The sequence below is a fragment of the Colletes latitarsis genome, chromosome 12 (assembly GCF_051014445.1).
Source record: "Colletes latitarsis isolate SP2378_abdomen chromosome 12, iyColLati1, whole genome shotgun sequence".
Lineage (NCBI taxonomy): Eukaryota > Metazoa > Arthropoda > Insecta > Hymenoptera > Colletidae > Colletes > Colletes latitarsis.
This window is the reverse complement of record NC_135145.1, coordinates 24,937,754-24,963,362: the sequence shown is the minus strand read 5'-3', so window position 1 is coordinate 24,963,362 and position 25,609 is coordinate 24,937,754. Positions and strand designations below refer to the sequence as shown.

Genomic DNA, 25,609 nt, shown 5'->3' with positions numbered 1-25,609 from the left:
TAGCGATTTAAAAATCTAAAAATCAACAAACACCGAACACGGCCTTTGCGTAACGCAATGTTTGTCGCGAACAAATAATTATTAAGCGCTAAATTCCACAGCCAGTGTTAACGACCGCCTCGTAAACCAGCTGACGTAAGAATCGATATTATATTTTCTTGCGACTGTGCTTTACGACAATAAAATAATCTACTCAAGGATGTATTTGTTTGCAGCGGCTCGAAACAAGTGATATTAGCGTTTCTTTTGGCATTTTTTCGAACGATATTGACAAATTCTTTGCTATAGAACCAATGGAGGGAAGCATTAAAGGAATCGTAGGAATTATTAACGCTTTGAATCTAGCTCACGACAGACTCGTTGATTTTACTATGATATTAAGGCGTTATGATATGTTTGCACTGCCTTATTTTTAATGTGACTACATTAGGATGTTCCAGAAAATATTGTACATTGTCTAACTTTGGTTTTTGTTATTTTTAAACCAAATATCAAAACAGAGTGTATCTGTAAGCCCCTTTTAAGCTAATTAAGAGACTTTGGTGCTTTTGTAAATAAAAAGTAGAAAAATAGAGAAGAGTTGCACAATTTTCATTACCGACAGTAGAACTATTAAGATGAGACAGTAATTATTAAGCAAAACGCACTTGCCAATGATACTTGAAACAGTAGAGGGTTAAAAGTACCGATTATTGTAGTACACGAACTATTGACGTAATCACAGTTTTGCAATCGTCCGAAGGATTGCACAAACGCATTCTGGAAAAGACGGTAATAACTGACAAGCGATCTGCCGCAAGGACGCCGAACTTCTGAAGTCAGCTGTATGTTTTCCCCGACTAAATACTGTGACAAGGCCGCCACTACATTACGGGTTATTGCACTGGCGAAAACTAGCTAGTAATAAATCATACGATTCACCAGACCTATCGTTTATCTAGAACAGCTCAACACAACACTTCTATGCAATTATTCTCTGCAAAATTTGATCCATCTGCCCTACAAGAGTCCTTAATTATCCATAATTGATGGATCTTTTCCCTGTATTACAATATACAGTATCTTAAGAAAATATGTTTGATTATATTTGTCGAAAAGAATACGTTTTTTATGTCTGAGGAAAGTTGAGAAATTTGGAAAAAGTTAAGATTGTAATCTTATTGTATATCTTAAGAAAATATGTTTACTGATTTGAGGTTATGATACTGATAATTTCGTAGCCATTTTCTCAAATTTAATATCCCATTTGTTGTTCTTTTACTAATGCAGTTAATATCAGAAGTGATTGCTAAATTAGTTATATAAAAATAAAATTAAATATATCTTTTGAAAACTTTGAAACAGTTAGCAAGTTCTCTAAAAATTCTCGCGTTAAAATAAATCTCGATTAAGAATTCTGACAAAAGTATCCCCAATTGGGCCCCGTTTGCGAGCGTGCATTGTTCGAGAGTAAAAAGTATGTTGTAATAATTGGGGAAAAATGGTTATCGGAGAGCACGCGTCGTGGAAGTTGGAGCCCATTCATGACAGTAGCCGGAGCGTAACGAAATTTCTTCTTCGGTTATAGACATCGAGGTAATTCGATTCAACGACCCGCCGCTTTCGAGCGATGATGAAAACGACTCGTGACTATGAATCCGCGCGGCGGTTGCAGCATTGACACAAAATCGTAATTATCGTAATGGAAGGCATTACACGGCCGATGTGGTTTTATATAACATTTGATTTTCAAGCGCGCCCGTGACGTAATGGAACGTGCAAGCCGTTAGATAACGGTACGCCCCTTTTCGAGCGTTGTCATCCCGTCGAACGATGGATAACGTCGACACTCGTCCTAAGAAGAAACAAGGAGACGAAGGATTGCACAATTCGGCGCGTGATCGCAGCCTGCTGGAACGCGACTTAATCTCTCGGTGCACTCGCGTGGCACTAGTATGCTGCTTGCTATACCGCGACTTTGTAATCCACGATATGGCTATTCTATTCTATATTTTATTTCGGTACGATACCAGCTCTATCAGCTTTCTAATAACACCATTTTCTGTTAACTTTCTGCTCTTCTCTCTCCCACGATATGGCTATTCAATTAGAATATCTTTACACCCATTCGTGGACACAATGGTTCTCTTCGACCCTATGTTTGCAGCCTAACCTCAGGTTAGTTCTATGGAGTTCCTGGTTCTATTATAATCGAATGGACACATTCTAGTAGCTGTATCATGTAAACAATGAGAGTGGGTAGTTTGCTGTTGTAAGAAGTGAGGCAAACCTAGTGTTAGACGCTTGGATATTCGATGTTGTTGTAATCTATTCTCTTAAATCTCTAGAAACAAGCTAAAAGCTTGGATGACGCTACGTAGAAATGGTACCAATCTAAATGAGGCTGTAGGTGGTGCAACGAATAGTTTTCTTGCAGATTAGGGTTAACTTATTCCCTATTGGATACCCTTCGATTATTTTTAGTTTTTGGAAAAATCACGTTTGAACTATCTCAGATATTGAAACAGAATAACATTGTTCAAATTGGACATCCAATGTATATTCATAATTTACCCAATTAGAAAGATGTTTGCAGTGTTTCTGACAACGTGTAAGCGAGCTTTCTAGAAGTAAATAAAAGAGATGATCACCAGAATGTGCACAATAGATAAGCTTGTAGTTACAGGAACGGAACAATGGATCTTAGAACTCGCAGCGTTCGTAGAAAATTACTACAATGTGCCACGATCCATGGATCCGAGACTATTGAGGCGGAATACATTCCACCTTTACTACATCACATTGCATCAGGCGTTAAATGATGCAGATCACAATAGCAAATTATGATTGAGCTTAGCATAAGATCTATCGCGATCCACTCTTCTCGTATGACTTATTTTCCGACGAAGTTATAGTAGAATAATAAAATGCTTCCTGTGGTATTTTATTCTTATTAAAAACTGTTAAGAAGCATATAGCTATAGCAAGCTTAATATGACTTTTCTACTCGTTTAACACTGTTCGCCATTTAAGAATACTTGTTTAGAAAAATGTGTGAATGATCTTTGGTATTTCTAGAAACTCCGGTATTTTGGACAAAATTTTATTAATGAGAGATTACTGTCACTACGAATCAGCCATCGAGAAAGTTGGCGAGAGTCGAATTCTGTGTAACTTTCATATACTTTGACCATCTGTTTATATTAAATTATAATTTCAATTTAAAATTCGTTGCCTATGTAAAATGCTTGATCATATCGATTTTTGTAGAAAGTGGATGTGACTTACTGACGTGTGCCTTAAAAAGTCGCAGTTCAAAATTAGGAACAGCCGTCTCAGGCACCGGAGGAGTTCAGATGATGCAGCCAAATCAGCTGTTTCCTGGAAAATAAACGCGAAAAATTAATTGCAATACTAAAAACAATCGCGATAAAATTCATATTATATTCACAACGCGAGTAATTTTTATATTTCGCAACGCTACTGCAAACCGCAATTTTTATTTATGCGCAACTCTACCCTGGAAAAGCAAACGCGAAAAATTCTCATTGTTCGCAACACTAAATGGAACTTTACAATTACTGTAAATTATTTGCAACAGTAACTAGGCAAAGAAACGCGAATAATTCATACTACGCAACGCTGATAACAAACCGCTATAAAAATTCTTATTCGCAACACTACTCTGAAAGAAAACGCGAAAAATATTCATCGTTCGCAACGCTATCCTGGAAGCAACCGCGATAATATTCATATACCGCGATACTAATAAAATCGCGTATTAAATAATGCGCAACGCTAATTTTACTAACGCGTACAGCCGTTCCAGGCTGCTTCGTGAAGCTGGAGAAGGTGCCATCTGAAAAACTACAAGTACTACAACTACAGGCGACAACAGTGACATCATAGGAACATGGAATGACTCTCCATCCTCATCCGAAGATGAAGATGAAGAACCATTTGATGCAGCCCACTCTTGCGACAGTTTGTCAGGGCCTCTTCGACTCCTGAGAGTCTCTTCTTTCTTCGGCGGTCCTGCCAAAGCCTGAAACTTAAACCTACGCTCGAGATTCCGTGCAACACACAGTCCTCCAACGATACTACGAATCGTTATCGGACCAGGTGTGGGGAAACTCGAGCGGGACGAGCGTTTCGGGGATCCTACCGCGAACGAACGCGACCGCGAAGAGCGACTGTGAAGCCGCGCGATTCCAAGAACCGAAAGTGGAACCAAAACAAACGGTAGAATCCGTTTGGATCGGCCAACGTTTTGATTCTCCAAATCGAACTACAGGTACAGGACCTGTGCCAGTCCTGCCCTGACCCTACCTACTTACATCTAACACACACACCAGAAAGCAAGTTACCTACCTACCTAGCCCTATATTTAAAACATTGCAAAACACATTCTCGCAAACGTACGCTCCACGGTTCTCACGCATAATGTCCGGGCGCAAAAGCCTACACTAGAGAGGAGGCCCCGGGGCCCCTCCGACACCCGAACATTGCAAACATTCACACTCTAAAGGTACGTACCAGTTCCTGAAATCAACCGACAAAGACTAGCGACCATTGCGTATTTCAAGTAACTTTCAAATAATAGAAGCTTTGATAAAATGATTCTCTGCATTCTGTTGTTTAAAAGCAAGAAATTAATTGTATCCACGTTTCATTAAATATTTTATGTTATTGTCTTTGAACATGCAAAATGTATGAGCAAGATGAAATAGAATTTTATTTGTAAATTGTATGAAGGTTTTAAAACGACGCAATTCCACAGCCTAACTACACACACATATGTGAAATTACGTCGCGCACGATACGCTAAGTCAATGTCAGTCGCACATAGATATTATTAGTAATTTTTAGAAACTAAGTCATCGTGTTCGTTGCCTCCGCTCACGCAAGTAGCACCTGGGCACTTGGGTGAGTTTAGGCAATGAACACGGAAATGTATCCTGAAAATCCTCAACTAGAAAAAGTGGTTAGTGTAAATACTAGCGCATGAAGAAATAGTATTTATATATTCTTTCTTATTTTATTTCTTTTACTGGACTTTATACTTCTGATAAATAAAAAGCAGAATTTTAATATAGAATAATAATGAAAAATGTTATTTGTGAAGGAAGTTATTCTGATTAAAATTGAATTTTCTAAGAAAAATGGCTTTAGAATAAGATAATTTACTTTGGAAATGTGAGGAAAAACTATTGAAGCAAACTGATGAAAACATTTAACCCTTGAGCAATTCTGTTGTCAAAGCGTATTCTCTAAAGATGAAAGTAGTACATAATGCATGTTACTTTGACTCAAGAATTTACCCCATCGCGAAACGTCTTTTTGTACATGAATTCTAACATGAAAATTTTGAATAAGAAAGGACTTTAATGCCTTCTACAACAAGTCATCAAATTATATTTTCATATGAAGCACGGACAATATAAAAAACAATCGATATTTCAAGTCAAAGAATTTATTTTTCTATTCTGATAAATTTCAAGTTATATAAAAAATCGCGGAGTACAAAAAGACCCTAGCCTGATCTATAAAATAAAACAATACACATATGTTCCTATTCACGGGTATAAAAAATACCCGTGGTCACTATTCGCCAAAAATACCACGTATACAACCGGGCACCCGTGTTGTTACGGACCTTTCGCCCTACAACATGATTGGGGCCCGGAGGGACATAACACATGCGACTCACCAATCGTTGACCACGACGACTGCGATGCTGTCCAATGAAATGCATCAGCCTAAGTTATCTGCATAGTCCTGCTGCAGGTCCCCAGGATGTAAGGATGAAATCCATAGTCTGTAAAGCACAAGAAAACAATCATAATCTACTGTACAAATTCTAGGTATACATCTAATAAATTGATATAAAAGATACTGCGTTCAAAACTAATTACAGGTTTCTGATCATTTAAAAAATTTGAAATCGTTAACAAAATTTGAAAATATTATTATTTTCTAAAGGTGCATAGAATAAATTAGGATGATACTTACGTTTTTAATTCGTAGACTTCCGCTGGATATACATATACTCCTGTTTGGCGATGCACTGATTCTAACACCGGTGTCGAGTAATTTTAATTTTTAAAGTAAAAATGATAAACTAACGCGACCGGAAATCAAAGTCGACGAACAAGAGACTCTACTGTCGCGATTTCGAAAGTAAAGAGCCACGATGCTCTGGAAAATATAGAAAAATGCGCAATCTACACTGACTCGATTTTCGCGTGTGCCTAAAGTTTAAACAAAACTCTATTGGAAGCAACTGTGCTTCGAAAAACAATCAACTAATCTACGCAACAAACACTGACTCTACCGACCGCATTGCGCGCGGTCACTAAAATTTCTGAAAAAAATGCTGAAATAAGAAAAAAGAAATAATTAAGTAATCACTCGGACACGTCTATTTATAGATCTAGTATTAAATTTGACCGATAAAGACACAAAAATATGTAAATCATATGCAGGTACAAACTCACTTGTAATAAAGTTGATTTCCGCAATATTCCATTTTCAATTCCTTCCATTTGCAATTTCCCAACATGGCGTCGATTGCACGCCGATAGCGTCCCTTCCAGTCCGGCTCGACAATCGAAATCTGTAACAGCAATAAAACACATATTACGATTCAATGGGTTGAAATAAATGTACCTATAACCTAATTAAACGTCCACTGAAACCGAAATATGGTCCATGAATCGTTAATTAATTTTACAGACTTCATAATTGACGACGATTATGTACGGGGAGAGCACGCGCGAAACAGATGAAACATTTTTCGCGATTCCGATTGACTTGAACGTCAGAAACGTCTTAATATTAAACGAAAGCACTAACGGACGGTAAAGGAAAGTACTAGGAGCAATTTTGGACATTAAGATGACGATAATTAAAAATTACGTACCTCATTAGACGCGTAACCTGTCACTGCATCTCATCACACGAGTTTCTTGAGGACGAATGGCGGGCAGGAACGGACACGTCTCCCTCTGGGGGGCAAGGAGTGGGGAGCAGGGTGAGATGGTCACGTACTTCGTTTCGACTCCCGATCCGTATTTCGGAAGAAAAGGTTAACCTGAACTGAAAAACTGAAGAAAACAAAGTAAATAAATAAAATAAATTACAAATAGATATCAGACTAGCAATTAATTAATGATTTATTGTCTTTATATCCTTGTGACGTCACAGGGAGTAACAGCCAATCACAGGCGCTGCTTGAACATCGAATATCGATTAGTTAATCGACACACAAATAACTAGATCTATTGAAATACATTAATTATCACTATTTTACCAGAACAATAGAGAAATAATATATGTAGAATATAGAAAGATATTCATTTTTCACGATGTTTTACCTTTGCGTTATAGGATTCTGTCTTCCACTAAATATTGCCGTATTTTTGCCTTGTACATATCTACTTATTTTGTATTCTCCATTATTTTGTAAAACTAATTTTAGTATTACCGTTGCTAGCATTCGTCAGCCAGGGTCAGTTATCTGATACGCTTGTTGTTTTTTCAACGCTTGGTTAGATTCTGTTTATATTCGCGGCCGGCGGAATCTCGCCGTTAACTTGCAGCTGGGTTTCAAATTCCTTCTTCGTGCGACACGAAAAAAAACTTGCTTCACACTTCTCCACTAAGTATTGTCTGTGCCCTTAATCCGTGTGTTACGAAGAAATGTTCGTTTGGGATATCTATTTCTCACTTCGTTTATGTCTGTACTACCAACTTCTTACCATAAAACAAGCCCAAAGTTATCGACCGGAATCAAGATAGATTTTTATGGAAATCTAGTGAAAACTGAAATAAATACCTTTCGAAAATATACTATACATAAAAGCAACATTTATATGAGAATCTGAGTGCAATTTCGATTGAAAGTTAATATTTACACGTTATGAGTTTCTATAGTTATAATTAATATATTTGAATCGATCTAGTTACTTGTGTGTCGATTAACAGGTCGATACTACATTTTGAAACAGCGCCTGTGATTGGCTGTTACTAATTGTGACGTCACAAGGATATCAAGACAATAAATCATTAATTAATTGCTAGTCTGATATCTATTTGTATTTATTTGAATGTATTTACTTACTTTTCTTTAGTTTTTCAGTTCAGGTTAACCTTTTCTTCCGAAATACGGATCGGGAGTCGAGACGGACTACGTGACCATCTCACCCTGCTCCCCACTCCTTGCCCCCCAGAGGGAGACGTGTCCGTTCTTGTCCGGCATTCGTCCTGTGGAAACTCGTGAGATGAGATGCAGTGACAGGTTACGCGTCTAATGAGGTACGTAATTTTTAATTATCGTCATCTTAACGTTCAAAATTGCTCCTAGTACTTTCCTTTACCGTCCGTTAGTGCTTTCGTTTAATATTAAGACGTTTCTGACGTTCAAGTCAATCGGAATCGCGAAAAATCTTTCATCTGTTTCGCGCGTGCTCTCCCCGTACATAATCGTCGTCAATTATGAAGTCTGTAAACATAATTAACGATTCATGGACCATATTTCGGTTTCAGTGGACGTTTAATTAGGTTATAGGTACATTTATTTTAACCCATTGATTCGTAATACGTGTTTTATTGCTGTTACAGATTTCGATTGTCGAGCCGGACTGGAAGGGACGCTATCGGCGTGCAATCGACGCCATGTTGGGAAATTGCAAATGGAAGGAATTGAAAATGGAATATTGCGGAAATCAACTTTATTACAAGTAAGTTTGTACCTGCATACGATTTACATATTTTTGTGTTTTTATCGGTCAAATTTAATACTAGATCTATAAATAGACGTGTCCGAGTGATTACTTAATTATTTCTTTTTTCTTATTTCAGCATTTTTTTCAGAAATTTTAGTGACCGCGCGCAATGCGGTCGGTAGAGTCAGTGTTTGTTGCGTAGATTAGTTGATTGTTTTTCGAAGCACAGTTGCTTCCAATAGAGTTTTGTTTAAACTTTAGGCACACGCGAAAATCGAGTCAGTGTAGATTGCGCATTTTTCTATATTTTCCAGAGCGTCGTGGCTCTTTACTTTCGAAATCGCGACAGTAGAGTCTCTTGTTCGTCGATTTTGATTTTCGGTCGCGTTAGTTTATCATTTTTACTTTAAAAATTAAAATTACTCGACACCGGTGTTAGAATCAGTGCATCGCCAAACAGGAGTATATGTATATCCAGCGGAAGTCTACGAATTAAAAATGTAAGTATCATCCTAATTTATACTATGCACCTTTAGAAAATAATATTTTCAAATTTTGTTAACGATTTCAAATTTTTTAAATGATCAAAAACCTGTAATTAGTTTTGAACGCAGTATCTTTTATATCAATTTATTAGATGTATACCTAGAATTTGTACGGCAGATTATGATTGTTTTCTTGTGCTTTACAGACTATGGATTTCATCCTTACATCCTGGGGACCTGCAGCAGGACCATGCAGATAACTTGGGCTGATGCATTTCATTGGACAGCATCGCCGTCGTCGTGGTCAACGATTGGTGAGTCGCATGTGTTATGTCCCTCCGGGCCCCAATCATGTTGTAGGGCGAAAGGTCCGTAACAACACGGGTGCCCGGTTGTATACGTGGTATTTTTGGCGAATAGTGACCACGGGTATTTTTTATACCCGTGAATAGGAACATGTGTGTATTGTTTTATTTTATAGATCAGGCTAGGGTCTTTTTGTACTTCGCGATTTTTTATATAACTTGAAATTTATCAGAATATAAAAATAAATTCTTTGACTTGTAATATGGATTGTTTTTTATATTGTCCGTGCTTCATATGAAAATATAGTTTGATGACTTGTTGTCGAAGGCATTAAAGTCCTTTCTTATTCAAAATTTTCATGTTACAATTCATGTACAAAAAGACGTTTCGCGATGGGGTAAATTCTTGAGTCAAAGTAACATGCATTATGTACTACTTTCATCCTTAAAGAATACACTTTGACAACAGAATTGCTCAAGGGTTAAATATTTTCATCAGTTTGCTTCAATAGTTTTTCCTCACATTTCCAAAGTAAATTATCTTATTCTAAAGCCATTTCTCTTAGAAAATTCAATTTTAATCAGAATAACTTCCTTCACAAATAACATTTTTCATTGTTATTCTATATTAAAATTCTGCTTTTTATTTATCAGAAGTATAAAGTCCAGTAAAAGAAATAAAATAAGAAAGAATATATAAATACTATTTCTTTATGCGCTAGTATTTGCACTAACCATTTTTTCTAGTTGAGGATTTTCAGGATACCTTTCCGTGTTCATTGCCTAAACTCACTCAAGTGCCCAGGTGCTACTTGCGTGAGCGGAGGCAACGAGCACGATGACTTAGTTTCTAAAAATTACTAATAATATCTATGTGCGACTGACATTGACTTAGCGTATCGTGCGCGATGCAATTTCACATATGTGTGTGTGGTTAGGCTGTGGAATTGCGTCGTTTTAAAACTTTAATACAATTTACAACTAAAATTCTATTTCATCTTGCTCATACTTTTTGCATGTTCAAAGACAATAACATAAAATATTTAATGAAACGTAGATACAATTTCTTGCTTTTAAACAACAGAATGCAGAGAATCATTTTATCAAAGCTTCTATTATTTGAAAGTTACTTGAAATACGCAATGGTCGCTAGTCTTTGTCGGTTGATTTCAGGGATTGGTACGTACCCTTAGAGTGTGAATGTTTGCAATGTTCGGGTGTCGGAGGGGCCCCGGGGCCTCCTCTCTAGTGTAGGCTTTTGCGCCCGGACATTATGCGTGAGAACCGTGGAGCGTATGTTTGCGAGAATGAGTTTTGCAATGTTTTAAATATAGGGCTAGGTAGGTAGGTAACTTACTTTCTGGTGTGTGTGTTAGATGTAAGTAGGTAGGGTCAGGGCAGGACTTGCACAGGTCCTGTACCTGTAGTTCGATTTGGAGAATCGAAACGTTGGCCGATCCAAACGGATTCTACCGTTTGTTTTGGTTTCACTTTCGGTTCTTGGAATCGCGCGGCTTCACAGTCGCTCTTCGCGGTCGCGTTCGTTCGCGGTAGGGTCCCCGAAACGCTCGTCCCGCTCGAGTTTCCCCACACCTGGTCCGATAACGATTCGTAGAATCGTTGGAGGACTGTGTGTTGCACGGAATCTCGAGCGTAGGTTTAAGTTTCAGGCTTTGGCAGGACCGCCGAAGAAAGAAGAGACTCTCCGGAGTCGAAGAGGCCCTGACAAACTGTCGCAAGAGTGGGCTGCATCAAATGGTTCTTCATCTTCATCTTCTGATGAGGATGGAGAGTCATTCCATGTTCCTATGATGTCACTGTTGTCGCCTGTAGTTGTAGTACTTGTAGTTTTTCAGATGGCACCTTCTCCAGCATCACGAAGCAGCCTGGAACGGCTGTACGCGTTAGTAAAATTAGCGTTGCGCATTATTTAATACGCGATTTTATTAGTGTCGCGGTATATGAATATTATCGCGGTTGCTTCCAGGATAGCGTTGCGAACGATGAATATTTTTCGCGTTTTCTTTCAGAGTAGTGTTGCGAATAAGAATTTTTATAGCGGTTTGTTATTAGCGTTGCGTAGTATGAATTATTCGCGTTTCTTTGCCTAGTTGCAAATAATTTACATTAATTCTAAAGTTTGTAAAGTGACCAATGGTCGTTGGTCAAAAGAGAAACAAACGAAAGTGCAACGAATGAAAGGCGCACAGCCAACGAAGAGAGTTGAAAGAGTTTTCAAAAGAATTTGTCTTCAAATAAAAATAATCTGCTTAACTATAAATCTAAATTCGTTTATTATATCAAGAAACAATTATAATTCGCAGCCATTAGCTCGGTGTTACCCACGATAGAAAAGCTTTTTTATCGTGGGTAACACCGATTACCAGGTCTCACCACGTGGAGGTTGCTGCGAGTGGAGACCCGAAAGGAGATAGATGGAATCCAAGTTCCATCGATCTCCCTTTTACATCCTTAGAAACTAGATTAGCCATGCCAAGTAATTATTTTGTTTAAAAGAGGGACGAAGCTAAATCGTGGGCGACGCGACGCGATACGACGCGATGCACCATGCAATGGTGCAAGGAACGAGAGACGCGAACCGAATAGCGAGGCCAAAAGGGTCAGCTCGTTGCCTCTTGGCAAGTCCGATCGAAGGGTAAGGGAATCGACGCACCCAACACGGGTTCCCCATTTCCCCCAAGCAGCCTGCTGGGAGCCAAATGGACCCAACTCGGGATGTCTGACAGAGAGAGGGATCCCGAGTTGGGGCTACCGCAGACAGGAACAGTCCCTGATCCCCTCTGTGGCCGAAATACCCTTTCCCTTGGATCGTCTCGCTAGAGGACGGCAACTGACCCTTCGGGCCAGCTAATCGGCCGATCACTTGCTTTCTACATGGAAGCAGTGGTGATCGGAGGCGACGGGAGACGAGTGAAAGGGAAGCTACTTGTTAGATAATTACTTGGCAGGACACGCGACTACACTAAAGACTTAAGTCTAATTACCAAGTAATTATTTTGTCTAAAAAGGGATGAAGCTAAATTGTTGGAGACGCGACGCGACGCGATGCTGAACCGTGCAGCAGATCTTCGGATCGAATCGACACTGCCCTTGGTAGATTGATTTCTATTTCTAGAAATCGATCTATCATTGGCAGGCGACTAGATCTTTCGGACAAACTGGACGGTCGATCACATGTTTCGTTCGACGAAACAGTGGTGATCGAAGCTAGAAACGAGAGAACGAGTCGAGAGAAGCTACTTGTTAAATAATTACTTGGCAATATCGGGAGACGCGTACAATAGGGACTTAAAATTAACGTCGAAGCTCGAGTCTAGTCAAGTTGAAGCTAAAATTCGGACGATAGAAGGAAACAAAGTTCCTTGATTTAGTTCTACCAAGCAATTATGTGGTTAAAAAGAGGGATGAAGCTAAATCGTGGGATTCGCGACGCGACGCGAGGCTGAACCGTGCAGCTGATCCGAGGATCGAACCTACTGCCCTTGCTAACTCGATCTCAACAAGAAAACAGAGAACTGCAACTCCGAATCGAGGTCTCCATTTCTCCAACGCAACCCGCCGGGAGCCCGAAGGACCCGACTTAGGCTGTCTGACAAAGAGAGAGTACCTGAGACGGTGTCGACTTCCGCTGGAAGGTATGCGTTTCCGCAGAATACGGAAACTCCACACCTTCCAGCGAAGTGCCGTTTTCCCTCAATCAAGCTTACCAAGGGAAGGCGATTAGATCTTTAGGACCAGATACACGGCCGATCACATGTTTCAATCGATGAAACAGCGGTGATCGAAGCTACGAACGAGGGAACGAGAGAGAAGCTACTTTAATAATTGCTTGGTAGAACGCGGAGATATGGACAATAAAGAAATCTTCGACGTTAATTTTAAGATTCGAAGCTTAAGACTAATCGACTTAGAATTAAATGTCCCTCGGCGGTTGTGGCGTGTTCGATGTCTCTGTGGATAATCTGAAACTGAAATTGATGCATATATTAGTGATATATGAGAGGGAATTTAATGAACACCATGCAACCTAGACAAAGTGATGGAGTAATTTGTCGTGCTGATGTACGGAAGAGTGAGAATCTAGAAGATCTACCTAAGGAAACACAGTTTACACAAGATAGAAACAAAGTATTCTACCTATACTTGTGTAACGAGAGTATAATGTTGAAGTAAAGTAGCAAGGAATTACGAAAATTACCTGAAGAACCATACCAATTTCAAAGACAAACAGAAACAGAGATTGACCAGAATTGAAAATCCAACGACGTGAAATGAAAGAGTGAAAATACCCAAGAATTAAACGAAACATCAAAATTCATAAAATAATATACAAACAAAAATGGTATATGATTCACCACAATCATGCCAATCGAAAAGATAAGACAGAAGTGGAAACAGAGGAGGAAAACATAATAACCAAATAAAATAGGGCAGTAAAACAACACTGAATTATGACCAAACAAGTAAAATAAACTGGTCAATTCTCTGATAATAATATAAATAAGTAAAGTGGGCTTACTACTTGTTGACCATTAGTTACCATTCCCAAGGAAGCAGCAGAGGTCCAGCTGTAACACAAGAAACGATTCGTAATTTAGTAAAAGCGTTGGACGGTTCCATAACGTTCAATTGGGATCGAACGACAAAATAGAAGTGGGGAGGGCAATTTCAAATAGTTCTTACCAGTGGTCATCACGGTCCGGCACTGGTCAGTAGTGGTCAGTAGTGGTCAGTATTCGGATCTGGACTGGTCAGCACTGGTCAGTAGTGGTCAGTTCTGGTCAGTAGTGGTCAGCTCTGGTCAGCCCTGGTCAGTCCTGGTCACTCCTGGTCCCCCCAGTGGTCAGCGCTGCGCGAATGGCCTGACTTTGGCCCGCGAGACCTGGTCCCCCTGGATGCTCCAGGGGTACTGAAGAATTTGCCCAGCGGTAGTCTTCATGTGGGGAAGTCGAAGAGTGGGGAGACAGTGTCAACATGAAGAGTGAAGAACCGTTTGGCCTAGACAACAACGTTATTTCGATTGGTCCCATCTCTTGACCATTTCTAGATCTTCACTGGACCATTGACCTAGAGGTCAACCTCACTGTTGACCACCAGTGACCATAAGCTAGTCATTGTTGACCCATTGAAACCATTACGAAGATTAAAGCCTTCTTACGAGGATCCCCTTACAATTTGATGCATGATCTTTTTAACATTTTGTTCCACTTTGGAAGAGTGTATCTCATGTTATAAGGCACTTGTGGTACAGCGATAGTGTTCATCCCACTAGAGATAGGTCTATTCTTTACCTCGTTTATGTGTAATAGAGACTCAAAATCGTATGCAGGTTTACAAATCAAATTTTAGCTATTTGGAAAGCAAGGAAGGTGATTTTAGGATCCTCGTTAGTTGAGAAACTATTCATTGAATTAGTTTTGATGGGCAGAGAGTTGTAACGTATGCAGGGGTTGAAATTCATTTCTAAATCTGTTGATAATGTTGCAAGGGGCACAAAAATGATAATGGGACTCTAGGACCCCATAAAAATGGGCCGAAAACATACATTGGGTGAAAGGTCTACTCGTATACCTCGTCTGAGATAATAGTATCGATAGTTATCCATTCTTATTCTCCAACTGTGCAATAGATGGCAGTAGGTATCAAAACAAACGATATAGTCAATAAGTACGTTATAGGTTATGATGTAAAATAGAATTGTGGTTTTCGTGACTTAAAAAATAAACAAAATGAATATTGTTAGTAGACAATGCATTAGAATTTTTAAAAACGACTTAACGCAACAGGCCAAATGTTGTATTTTTGGAAGAGCTCTAACTTATAAAAGTGCTATCTCACTTGATAAGTTGTATCCAACGAGTAACCTTAAACTTTATACACCAACATTTGTAAGTTTGTTACAACATTTCTGATGGATAATCTAAGATCGAAATTTTTCTACGTTCTAGCGTATTACTAATTTATCTTCATTGATACTTACTTTTGTCGCGGAATTTTGTAATTGAACTTACCAATTTTCATTATTTTTTTTTAAACATAATTTAATATTGTAATTTTTTAGGTTCCCGAAGACCCAAATGCAAAATTTAACGGTTATATACCGTTAGAACAAATTGATATAACATATTCCCGTAGTAGTGGTCCTGGGGGGCAACATGTGAATCGTACAAATACTAAAGTAGATGTAAGGTTCCAATTAAAAAGTGCCAAATGGTTATCAGAAGAAATTAAAGAAAAATTGGCTGAAGAAGTTAGTAATTTATGCTCTGAAAAAAATTATTTGAGAATCAGGATTATTCTGTATTAATGTAATATTTATTACAGTTCAAAAATAAGCTAACTAGAGACGGCTACTTAGTAATAAAATCAGAATTAACAAGATCACAGCAATTAAACCTAGCTGATGCTCTAGAAAAATTAAGGACAATAATAAGAAATGCAGTAAAACCACCACCAGAGGTGTCTCCCGAAACTTTAGAAATGAAACGAAAACAAAAGCTTAAAGCAGCAAGGGAAAGAGTTTTTAAAAAACGAATGCATTCTGAAATTAAGAATGCAAGAAACTCTCCTATAGTCTTTTAATTTTCTTCATACAGTTGTAATTATATGTTCCAGATAGAATAATTTACTGTTTAAATAAATAAATCGTAATATAAAACATGTAGTTGTAGGATTTATATGACAACAGATTCAACCCAACTTCTTTATACTTAAATAAATTATTTAGTTAATTATTAAAAACTTTTATTTTACGAAAACAAAGAAAATCACGCGAACAGCGGCATAAGATTCGAGTTTTCCCGATTTCGAGCCGCAAAATATCAGCAAACCCCCTTCTTATTCATCAATTAACTATAAATAGTTAATATTGATTTCTCAAACAAGTATCCGTATAATTACAAATACGATTTCATACGATATAATAAGAAAATAAATTGCTAAAAATTGAATTGACAATGGTCAATTTTTGGCACAAAATTCTCTTGCCTTCATTTTTGTAAGGTCATCGTGTGTTCTTATGATTAAAAAGAGAAGTACCATAATTACGTGGTGCAACGTGTTTCCCTAGCAACGCATTTCACGCAAGTAAAAACACGAGTACTGTGGTTCACCGATAATTCTTTTTTACACGAAAATGTCATTTCGTGACTTGAGAAGTAGGTAAACTAATATTTGCACAATAAATGTAAATTTCATGGTATAGTGATAGTAATTGCAAATGTTCGTAGATTTCACAGAAATGATGCGACTGCTCGGATATCCGAGATTAATCTCTATTGGAAACTTTCGTTTGCCAAATTTCCCACTGGTTGCGGAAATTCTCGTTTGGCTGGTGGAAAGATTTGATTCTGATGTTGATATACCTAGTGAGCATAATACCGAAGAAGAACGTATTGCATTAATTCGTGCTGTTGCCGAATTCATGGTAAGTGGGTCTAGACCTACTTTCGTAATGGCAAACATAGTCTAGGAAAGACTGTACACAGTATTTCACCCTTCTTCGTTTTAACAAAATTGAAAACTTTGTCTCCATAGATAGTAAGGTCTTCTTGGGACCTAAAACAATTTACCTGTATAGATATACAGTAATTTACAGATTTATTCTAATTATACAGATGTTTTCATTTATTTAAATTAATTTGCATAAATGCAGAGTATTATGGGAAGAAAAAGATCAGTCAAATATTAACATTTCCAAGTATTTTTTTGCTTTGAAAGGCTAACTAAAACTTATGACTCACAAAAAAAATGGTATATCAATATAAACATAATCTTTGTCCAATACAATCTTTATTACAAAAATATTCAACATGAAAGGAACAATTCAAAAGAATAATTTGTACATGTAGAAGGACAAAAATGAGGGCACAATCATGTCACTTTTGGATTCACTGAATATAATTTTATTGGTTGCACTAAAATTAAGAAAATTAGATGAAAGTGTAAATACGATTATATTTTTACTCTTAAAAGTAAAGGTAATTAGTCTTGAAAGAAGTAGACTTATTTCCCATACTAAAATCAATTATTAATCTTGCAAAATAAATCCAGAAGATATTCAATCAGATTTATATCCAGTATTTGTAATGTTCAGTTAAATTAACTTTCATATTACGCATCGTTAATGTAAATTCTTAATTAGTAACTATAAAAAATATATATTTTTATAATCTTTATATTAGAAATTGATATTATTAATTACTTTTGATGTAGGCACTGAAAACGAATATTAAGTTAAATACAAAGAAATTATACCAAGCTGATGGCTATGCTGTGAAAGAATTATTAAAAATAACCACATTATTGTACGATGCTCAAATCAACAGTAACAACAATGATGTAATATCCGATGATGACTTCAATTTAACTGATTTTGATATTTCTGATAAAGTTAATGAACTGAAATCAACTAGACAATTGGCCAGTCAGTTGACTGTCACTGGTGCATCATTGTTTGACTTGTTAGGACGAGAAGTAGATCTTCGAGAGATTCGTAATTCAAAAGTTGCTAGACAGTTTGATACGTCGGAAATTGAAGTAGTGTTGAAAAATGTTATCGAAAGTGTACGGAAAGAAATTGATGACACCAAAAGACAGATTGATAATGTTAAGGTATTACTTATTTCTATTCCTCAAGGACTCATGCTCAGTTAGAAGTTAACAAAGACGGTGTTCTTTAGATTACAATAAAGCTCAGAAAATCGAATTTTTTAAGATTTCTAATTGACAATAAATATGATTAAGATATTAGTATTCATGATACAATTTTATTGTCGTTCACAAGGATACAGAACAGAATTTGGATGTAAGAATTGAGAGGCGTCGCGCAGAGCTTGATAGAAATCAAAAGCGGCTACAAACGTTGAAAAAAGTACGGCCAGCTTTTATGGAAGAGTTCGAAAAACTTGAAGTGGAATTGAGATCTTTGTATGACGATTATTTACAAAAATTTCGGTACCTCGCGTACCTTGAACACTTGTACGAAGATACAGCTAAAGCAGAGCAAGAAAGATTTGAAAGGCGGTATGTACACATACTAATTATAACATGCCAAGTAAAATTGTAACTAACAAAGTTTTCGAAAGTGAACTCGAAATTAGTGGCGACTTAGGTAGTGATGGGGGGTTAATATAATTAAGAATAGCTTCTAATTAATAACAGACAAGAGGCAACGCGAAAGCAATTGGAAAAGATGAGAGCAGAGGACGCCAATTTTGAAACCATGATGGAAGGGAATGATTCCATATTGCCTACAAATCTTCAAGAGCCTCCACCTCCACTTAGTGAAATAGAGAAACAAAATCCTGAAAAAAGAACTCAAAGCAGTCGATTAAAATCAGGTAAAGAATATTGGAACTTGTCTATTATAACAAATACTGTTTCCTAAACTTATTTCTATATAAAAACAGCTGGCCGTGCATCAAGAATGCAAATATCACAGCGTCGAATTTACGGCAGCATGTCAGGACGCCAGAGAGGAACAATCCAAGAATCGAATGACAGTGCTGGCTCTGTAGACAGCGATAGTGATTTATTGATCGACGGTGATCTCGATGACGACGATGACGATGACGACATTTTAGATTCTGTGGGAGGAACAGAAATTGGGAATTTTGATTTAAAGGTTGGGCAAGAAAAACGAGCAGTTAGTAAGCTAGATCATTCAGATGAGGATTTTTAACTATTATAAAAACAATTACAAAAGCTTCAAAATATACCGTTCGTGTAATTATCAATTTGTATACGCATATTTCTACAATAACTGTAATATTAATAAAAAGTAATACGTTCTTACTTTTGACTCCCTGTGAATTTTGACAATAGTAAAAAATACTTGATTGTTACAAGGTATTTTGCTTATCTTATTCTCCTGGAAATCTATTACTTCTAATGATATGAAAGCTGAGAGAAAATTTGTCTGAAAAAGATAAATATGATTATTAACATTTTGATAATTTTAAACCATACAAATACAAAATATTTATTATTCCAAAATTTCGATAACACTAAAATTTTGAAGAAAATATGTTGAGTGCTGATAATTATAATATTTATGTTTCTGATACATATTAATTTCTCCTTATATAGTTTTTCGTTTCATTAGAAGTTTCCGGAGATATTGCAGGAGGTAAAAATAAGCGAAATGCCATGTACAGAGTGTTCGACCACCCTTGAGAAAAATTTTAATGCATTCTAGAGGCCAAAATAAGACGAAAATCAAGAATACCAATTTGTTGATGGAGGCTTCGTTAAAAAGTTATTAACGTTTAAAATTCCGGCAGTTTTGAATTTTTTTCTCGAAAATGCGCAAGATTTCGGGGGTATGTGTAATGACCCAAAATGATTGTAATTGACCCCCACAGCTAACAATATTTTTTTCAAAACGATTTGAAATTTTTTAATTTTGCCGAAAAATTTCACGTTTTCGAATTTTTTTCTCGAAAACGCGTAGGATTTCGAGGGTATGTCTAATGACCAAAAATGATTGTAATTGACCCCCACAGCTAACAATATTTTTTTCAGAACGATTTGAAATTTTTTAGTTTTGTCGAAAAATTTCACGTTTTCGAATTTTTTTCTCGAAAACGCGTAGGATTTTGAGGGTATGTCTAATGACCCAAAATGATTGTAATTGACCCCCACAGGTACCAATATTTTTTTCAAAACGATTTGAAATTTTTTAATTTTGACGAAAAATTTCACGTTTTCGAATTTTTTCTCGAAAACGCGTAGGATTTCGAGGGTATGTCTAATGACCAAAAATGATTGTAATTGACCCCCACAGCTAACAATATTTTTTTCAGAACGATTTGAAATTTTTTAATTTTGACGAAAAAGTTCACGTTTTCGAATTTTTTTCTCGAAAACGCGTAGGATTTTGAGGGTATGTCTAATGACCCAAAATGATTGTAATTGACCCCCACAGCTAACAATATTTTTTTCAGAACGATTTGAAATTTTTTAATTTTGACGAAAAATTTCACGTTTTGAATTTTTTTCTCGAAAGTGGGTAGGATTTCGAGGGTATGTCTATTCACCAAAAATGCTTGTAATTGACCCCCACAGCTATTAATATTTTTTTTAGAACGATTTGAAATTTTTTAATTTTGTCGAAAAATTTCACGTTTTCGAATTTTTTTCTCGAAAACGCGTAGGATTTTGAGGGTATGTCTAATGACCAAAAATGATTATAATTCACCCCCACAGCTTGTAATATTTTTCCCAGAACGATTTGAAATATTTGAATTTAATTATTAATAACTTTTTAACGAAGCCTCAATGAGCAAATTAATATTCTTGATTTTCGTCTTATTTTGGCCTCCAGAATCCCGCATTGAAATTTTTCCCAGGGATGGTTGAACACTCCGGATATATAGTTTTGTTAAATAATTTAAAATTCAATTATTCGTACAATTTTACACGTGTTCCGGACTTACATTACGAAATATATTTTCAAGGGAATTAAAATACATATTGTCGTCGTATAATATTTATTAACTTTTCCAACACGACCAAACGGCATGTTGATTGTTGGCTCAGCACCGATCACGTGTATGCAATCACCTATCCTACATGTACGTAAATATACGTACACATTTGTGTATACACATATATACATAATAAATGTATGTGCGCGTAAAAAATGTGACCTTATGAAAGAAATAGAAACAGTTCGCCGTCTTCATTGTCATAACGCTCGAATTTGTAACATCTACTTAGCTGACACAGTACTACCCTCTTTTCGTCATCGTGAGCATAATTAACAATTACATATCGTTCGTAATCCGATCAGCTTCGTATAACAACATTATCGTAAATTACTTTCACCGAGGTAATGGAAAGTATATCGCGAGACTGGTAAATAACGAATAAAATCGTTAAAACGTAATTAACAATAATTAAAGTTAAAAAGAAGCAAGATTTCTCCTAAACTAAGAGGTTCTTCACACCGTAACAAATTCATTGGATAGAAATTGCTAGATGTAAATAGCGTTTGAAAAAACATTACGCATTCTACTCGTTTGCTATAGATTAAATACTAGATGTTCTAGATACATATTATACATACATAAACTACAACTAGGTATTGATCCTATGGATATGCGTATGTTTTATTTATACGTTGTGCGGATTTTATAAGTGTGTTGAAAAGAATGTACCAACAATACAACAGTGTTAATATCAAATCTCACGTTATAGCCGGCAATGTAGACCGAAGTGTAGGCCCAGTTTCACGTAGATCGTTCGAACAGAAACAAATCTTCAAGTAAATACACGTATAAAATCGTGAAAGAAGCACCATAGCGTAAGAGTAGCAGGATCGACCGGGAAAGTCCCCCACTTTCCCGATCGGTCATGAGTCCTTCTCACGTAGAAAAATATTCATCAGCTTTTCGATGAGCGTCGTACCTTCGTCAACTCCGGATTGGCTCGTCGACAGGCACCGTTCTCCGTTTACGAAAACGAGATTCGTCAGGTGTGGACCGCAAATGGTAGGAAAAACGTTATGGCATCCCATTAAATCTGAACACGGCGGGATCTCCCACTGAGAAATCAAGGACCACCGTAGTTGTAGAAATAGGTTCTCGCTACCTTGGGCGTACCAGTGAAATTACCAATATCCCATAAAACGTCGCCGATGGTCTTCTGCTACCTGACCGACTTCAACACAGGACCTGTTTTTATCCGCGGCGTCATCGCTGGTATTGGTTCCAATTTCGGTAGCAAACATTCGGTGTTTAGGTCCGCCCAGGTTTTGCTAACACTGTCCGACAGTCTGTCCTTGTACTTGTAGGCCGTTCTATCGACGACCGATTGTGTCTTTATACAGTCGTCGCCGCCGAACTCGCAAACACGATAGTGATGTAAAATCGCAGCTTCCGACAATACGTTCAGAGTACTGTATCCAGGGATGAATTCCCAAACAAAGTGGTTACCGGCCTCGACGATATTCTGCGGCTTGCAAACGTACTTTGACCGCTGTTTATGCGGGTGCAGCTTCGCTCGTCGCCTCGTTTTCCTTAATGTGATCAAACCAGCCTCGATGGGCGTTCGACTCATTACTATGAACGGATCGTCGGCCCATTGCAAGTAAAAGAAAGCGTTCTGAAAGGAATACGCTCCGGTGGACTTGGTGTTTATACGACTGTTCATCCACCTAAAAAATATTAAGTAGCCTCAGCGCGATCAACGTACGTTTGTGGAATTACAGCGACTGGTAAATGTGTTGGCAGGCTTAGCTCGAAAGTAATAACTTTAGTTTAATTCGGTGGTAAGAGTGGTGATATGTTTACAGGGTTGGATACTCTAAATCTACAGAGACGGCATCTAATGTTGCAAGTTTAGTTTGAATATTGGTTGAAAAAGTGGGAGTTGAGTTACGTGTTAGCTAGTCAGTGGATGTTAACAAACTCTTACCTTATGAGATCGATTATCGTGTCATTGTGCGTAGGTATAATAAACTCGTCGAGGTCGATCAACGCCACGTACTCGTATTTGTACATAGATCGATAAAGGCAATCGTTCAGAGCGGCGAACAGTCCTTCCGTGCGAATATCTCGTTGAGAAATGATGTCCAAATGATGCCAAGGTAACACGGTGACGAGACCTTTGGCTTCGTAGTACTTGAGAGCGCATCCTGCCTCTGCGCCAACCGTGTCATTGTACAGAGTCACATGGGTAGCGCCAAGTAGTCTGTGCAGCTCAATAAACTCGACTAGTTGCAGCACCTATAACATTTTCATAGATTAGCAGACGGGAAACTTGAGTGCATTCGTCCGTACTACTATCGATTCGACCCAGAGGTATCGTGACTAGACGTTTGTCGGGAAAATGAGAAAAAATCATTTTCATTCAAATCTCCAAGGGTTTGTAACGTACTCTGTTGTAGTTGTAATGCAGAGGTTTCACGCAAACGGCCAACAACTCCTTCTCTTTCGACCTACTCTCCGGCCTGTTCTGAACGAGGATCCGATTCGTCGGGGTTGCTTTGAGCCTGGCCACGACGCTCACCGTTTCCGGGACTCTGTTGCTCGTGGGCGATTCCTTGGGCAGCGGGCAAATTACAAAGCAGGCACTGTATTTCAGGCTCCAGTTCTCTCTGATTACCTATTGAAACATCATTGTCGCCATTATTAGTTTCACTTAAGAGCCACCGTTCGATTGAAATGGAAATGTCAAAATTTGCACTTTGCTATTGCGTCCTGGAGCTGCTAGCTTGGAGAAACCAGGGAGCTCCAGGGGGCTGGGAGGCGCCACCAGCTCATTGTAGGCTGTCCTACAGGCTGACATAGGTACTCACCGGACATGATTGCTATGGTGAGTACCTGTGTCGCGACAATGGAGGACGCCATGTCCTCTCGCTGACCACCATAGTTGGAAAGATGGTGGCCAGCGAGAGAACCTGGTGGTCGCGCGGGGAAGTCCCATTTGGATTTTAGCCATTGGATGTCTTTTTCCACTTTTAGAGCGCAAAACACAACGAATGGGATGAATATGAAACCCAAGCCTCTTGTACCTCACTAGCGAGGGAAAACTGTACGTAACAAGCAAATAGATGTTGCCTCCCAACTCCCATCGACGCACGAAAGCGCTTAAAGTTGAAAGAAATGAACTAAAAGCATTACGACGAAAGTTACCTCTGTTTTGCACTCGTTTTAACGTACCTTCACTTTAGCAGCTACTGTTACGGATGCTGTAACGTTCCCTCCGTTCTCTGGTAGATACCAAAATCTGCACCACACTCGTTCCGATCCTTTTGTCTTTGTTGCGCTGATTATGCGTACCAGGCCCTGAGCTTTTCCGGTTGGCGACCCTGCACCGCCAACCCTGTCGTCGAAGTACGCCGAATATACGAAGAACTTGAATCTGAGAATAAAAATATATCACTTGATAGCTTCAATAACTTTTTGGAGATCAAAATAAGACGAAAATCAAGAATGCTAATTTCTTGATTGAGACTTCGTTAAAAAGTTATTGGCGTTTAAAGTTCCGTCTGTAGAACAGCTGCTCGCAAACTGTAAGGCTGTCAATACTTCAGTCTTAAATGTTAATAACTTCTTAACGAAGCCTCAGTCAACAAATTGCTATTCTTCATTTTCGTCTTATTTTGGTCTCTGGAATCACATTCAAAGTTCATTTGGGGGCATTTTTACCACGTTAATGAACAATTCCGGGCAATAAATATTCAAGAAGCCCTTATTAGTCGGTGAACACACCTGGTTTTTGTGACAGGTAACCATTCGGCGTGCGTAATCTTCAAGCTTTGATCGAGTTGTGGTAGACGAGCTTCTAAGTTGGGTGGTAAACTCGGTAAACCTCTCGGGTCCGGCTGTATTGCGATCTTCTGTCCTCCGTCTTCCCCATGCACCAATAATCCGATATGATCGTCAAAGCTGCCCTTCAATCCGATATAATCTTCAGCCTGTGAAAGCCAAACAGACTCGTTTAATAATTCCCGTAGGTTCCAAGTAACTGCTATTTCTGTCAGATAAAGTTAGTTTTTGTCTGGATATATCCAGACCCTGAACTCAACCTAATCGACCTACGAATCATTTATCCTACGTGTAATCGTCTTACATTTCACTGCTCTTTCTGTCAGAGATATACAGTGGTGGACATAAAAATTGTTATGTATCTCTATTTACAATATCTCATGTATTGAAAGGGTAATCTCATTTTGATCTTGTTGGCTTTATTCATAGTATACAAGGTTTGCACCTGAAATATCTGTTATTTTTAAAGATACGTCAAATGTCTTCAGGATTTAGAATAAATCAGAATTAAAACAATTTCAGCAGAATGGTCTAAAACCAGCAGTGAAGTTTGTCCATTCTATGTCAAATAGATTGAAAGAAATAGCGAAACGAAGAGAACATGTTACGAAATATTAAATTACAATTTAATACGGTGTTATATGTACTGTGCAATGATGACTTGTTGGCTAAGCACGCCTATTGGCTCTTCTTGCCCCTGCCCTCTTTAGTTTGTAGGTGCCTTGCCAACAAGTCATCTCTGAATAGTACATTTAACATTTGACTGTCGAAGTAAAACTCTCTCTTCCCTTTTGTCACTTTCCTCGAACATTGGCTAT

At 37.9% G+C, this 25,609-nt stretch overlaps 4 protein-coding genes across 5 annotated transcripts in view; 3 read left to right on the top strand and 1 right to left on the bottom strand.

Annotated features, from left to right (window-relative positions):
* The window catches only part of LOC143348962 (uncharacterized), a 438,943-nt gene that overhangs the window by 349,435 nt on the left and 63,899 nt on the right, over positions 1 to 25,609 (top strand). The gene's annotated exons all lie outside the window — the stretch shown is intronic.
* Positions 15,137 to 16,174, top strand: LOC143348964 (large ribosomal subunit protein mL62). The gene is made up of 3 exons (XM_076779763.1): positions 15,137 to 15,404; positions 15,578 to 15,766; positions 15,841 to 16,174. The coding sequence occupies exons 1-3, from the start codon at positions 15,246 to 15,248 to the stop codon at positions 16,096 to 16,098; spliced, it is 606 nt and encodes a 201-aa protein (XP_076635878.1). The 5' UTR covers positions 15,137 to 15,245; the 3' UTR covers positions 16,099 to 16,174.
* Positions 16,281 to 19,311, top strand: Cluap1 (clusterin associated protein 1). The gene is made up of 6 exons (XM_076779746.1): positions 16,281 to 16,673; positions 16,746 to 16,942; positions 17,731 to 18,129; positions 18,302 to 18,540; positions 18,679 to 18,857; positions 18,927 to 19,311. Exons 1-6 carry the CDS (start codon positions 16,652 to 16,654, stop codon positions 19,196 to 19,198), a joined length of 1,308 nt encoding a protein of 435 aa, XP_076635861.1. The 5' UTR covers positions 16,281 to 16,651; the 3' UTR covers positions 19,199 to 19,311.
* The window catches only part of LOC143348955 (uncharacterized), a 46,102-nt gene continuing 41,386 nt past the window's right edge, over positions 20,894 to 25,609 (bottom strand). The window contains exons 3-7 of one of the 2 annotated variants that reach the window (XM_076779741.1): positions 24,735 to 24,940; positions 24,183 to 24,384; positions 23,398 to 23,625; positions 22,936 to 23,246; positions 20,894 to 22,675 (exon numbers count right to left, since the gene is read on the bottom strand). In XM_076779741.1, coding sequence (XP_076635856.1) covers positions 22,168 to 22,675; positions 22,936 to 23,246; positions 23,398 to 23,625; positions 24,183 to 24,384; positions 24,735 to 24,940 — 1,455 coding nt within the window. In that variant the 3' untranslated portion in view covers positions 20,894 to 22,167. The remainder of the gene's footprint in view (positions 22,676 to 22,935; positions 23,247 to 23,397; positions 23,626 to 24,182; positions 24,385 to 24,734; positions 24,941 to 25,609) is intronic. The other variant, XM_076779742.1, reaches the window with a different exon arrangement.

What these genes read in the sequence shown, in the direction of transcription:
- LOC143348964 (XM_076779763.1), top strand. Translation starts at nt 15,246, where the DNA reads ATGAATATTGTTAGTAGACAATGCATTAGAATTTTTAAAAACGACTTA. An exon ending in AACTTTATACACCAACATTT is followed by an intron (nt 15,405 to 15,577) that starts GTAAGTTTGTTA and finishes GTAATTTTTTAG; the next exon opens with GTTCCCGAAGACCCAAATGC. An exon ending in AAGAAAAATTGGCTGAAGAA is followed by an intron (nt 15,767 to 15,840) that starts GTTAGTAATTTA and finishes TATTTATTACAG; the next exon opens with TTCAAAAATAAGCTAACTAG.
- Cluap1 (XM_076779746.1), top strand. Translation starts at nt 16,652, where the DNA reads ATGTCATTTCGTGACTTGAGAA. An exon ending in GTGCTGTTGCCGAATTCATG is followed by an intron (nt 16,943 to 17,730) that starts GTAAGTGGGTCT and finishes CTTTTGATGTAG; the next exon opens with GCACTGAAAACGAATATTAA. An exon ending in CAAGAAAGATTTGAAAGGCG is followed by an intron (nt 18,541 to 18,678) that starts GTATGTACACAT and finishes AATTAATAACAG; the next exon opens with ACAAGAGGCAACGCGAAAGC.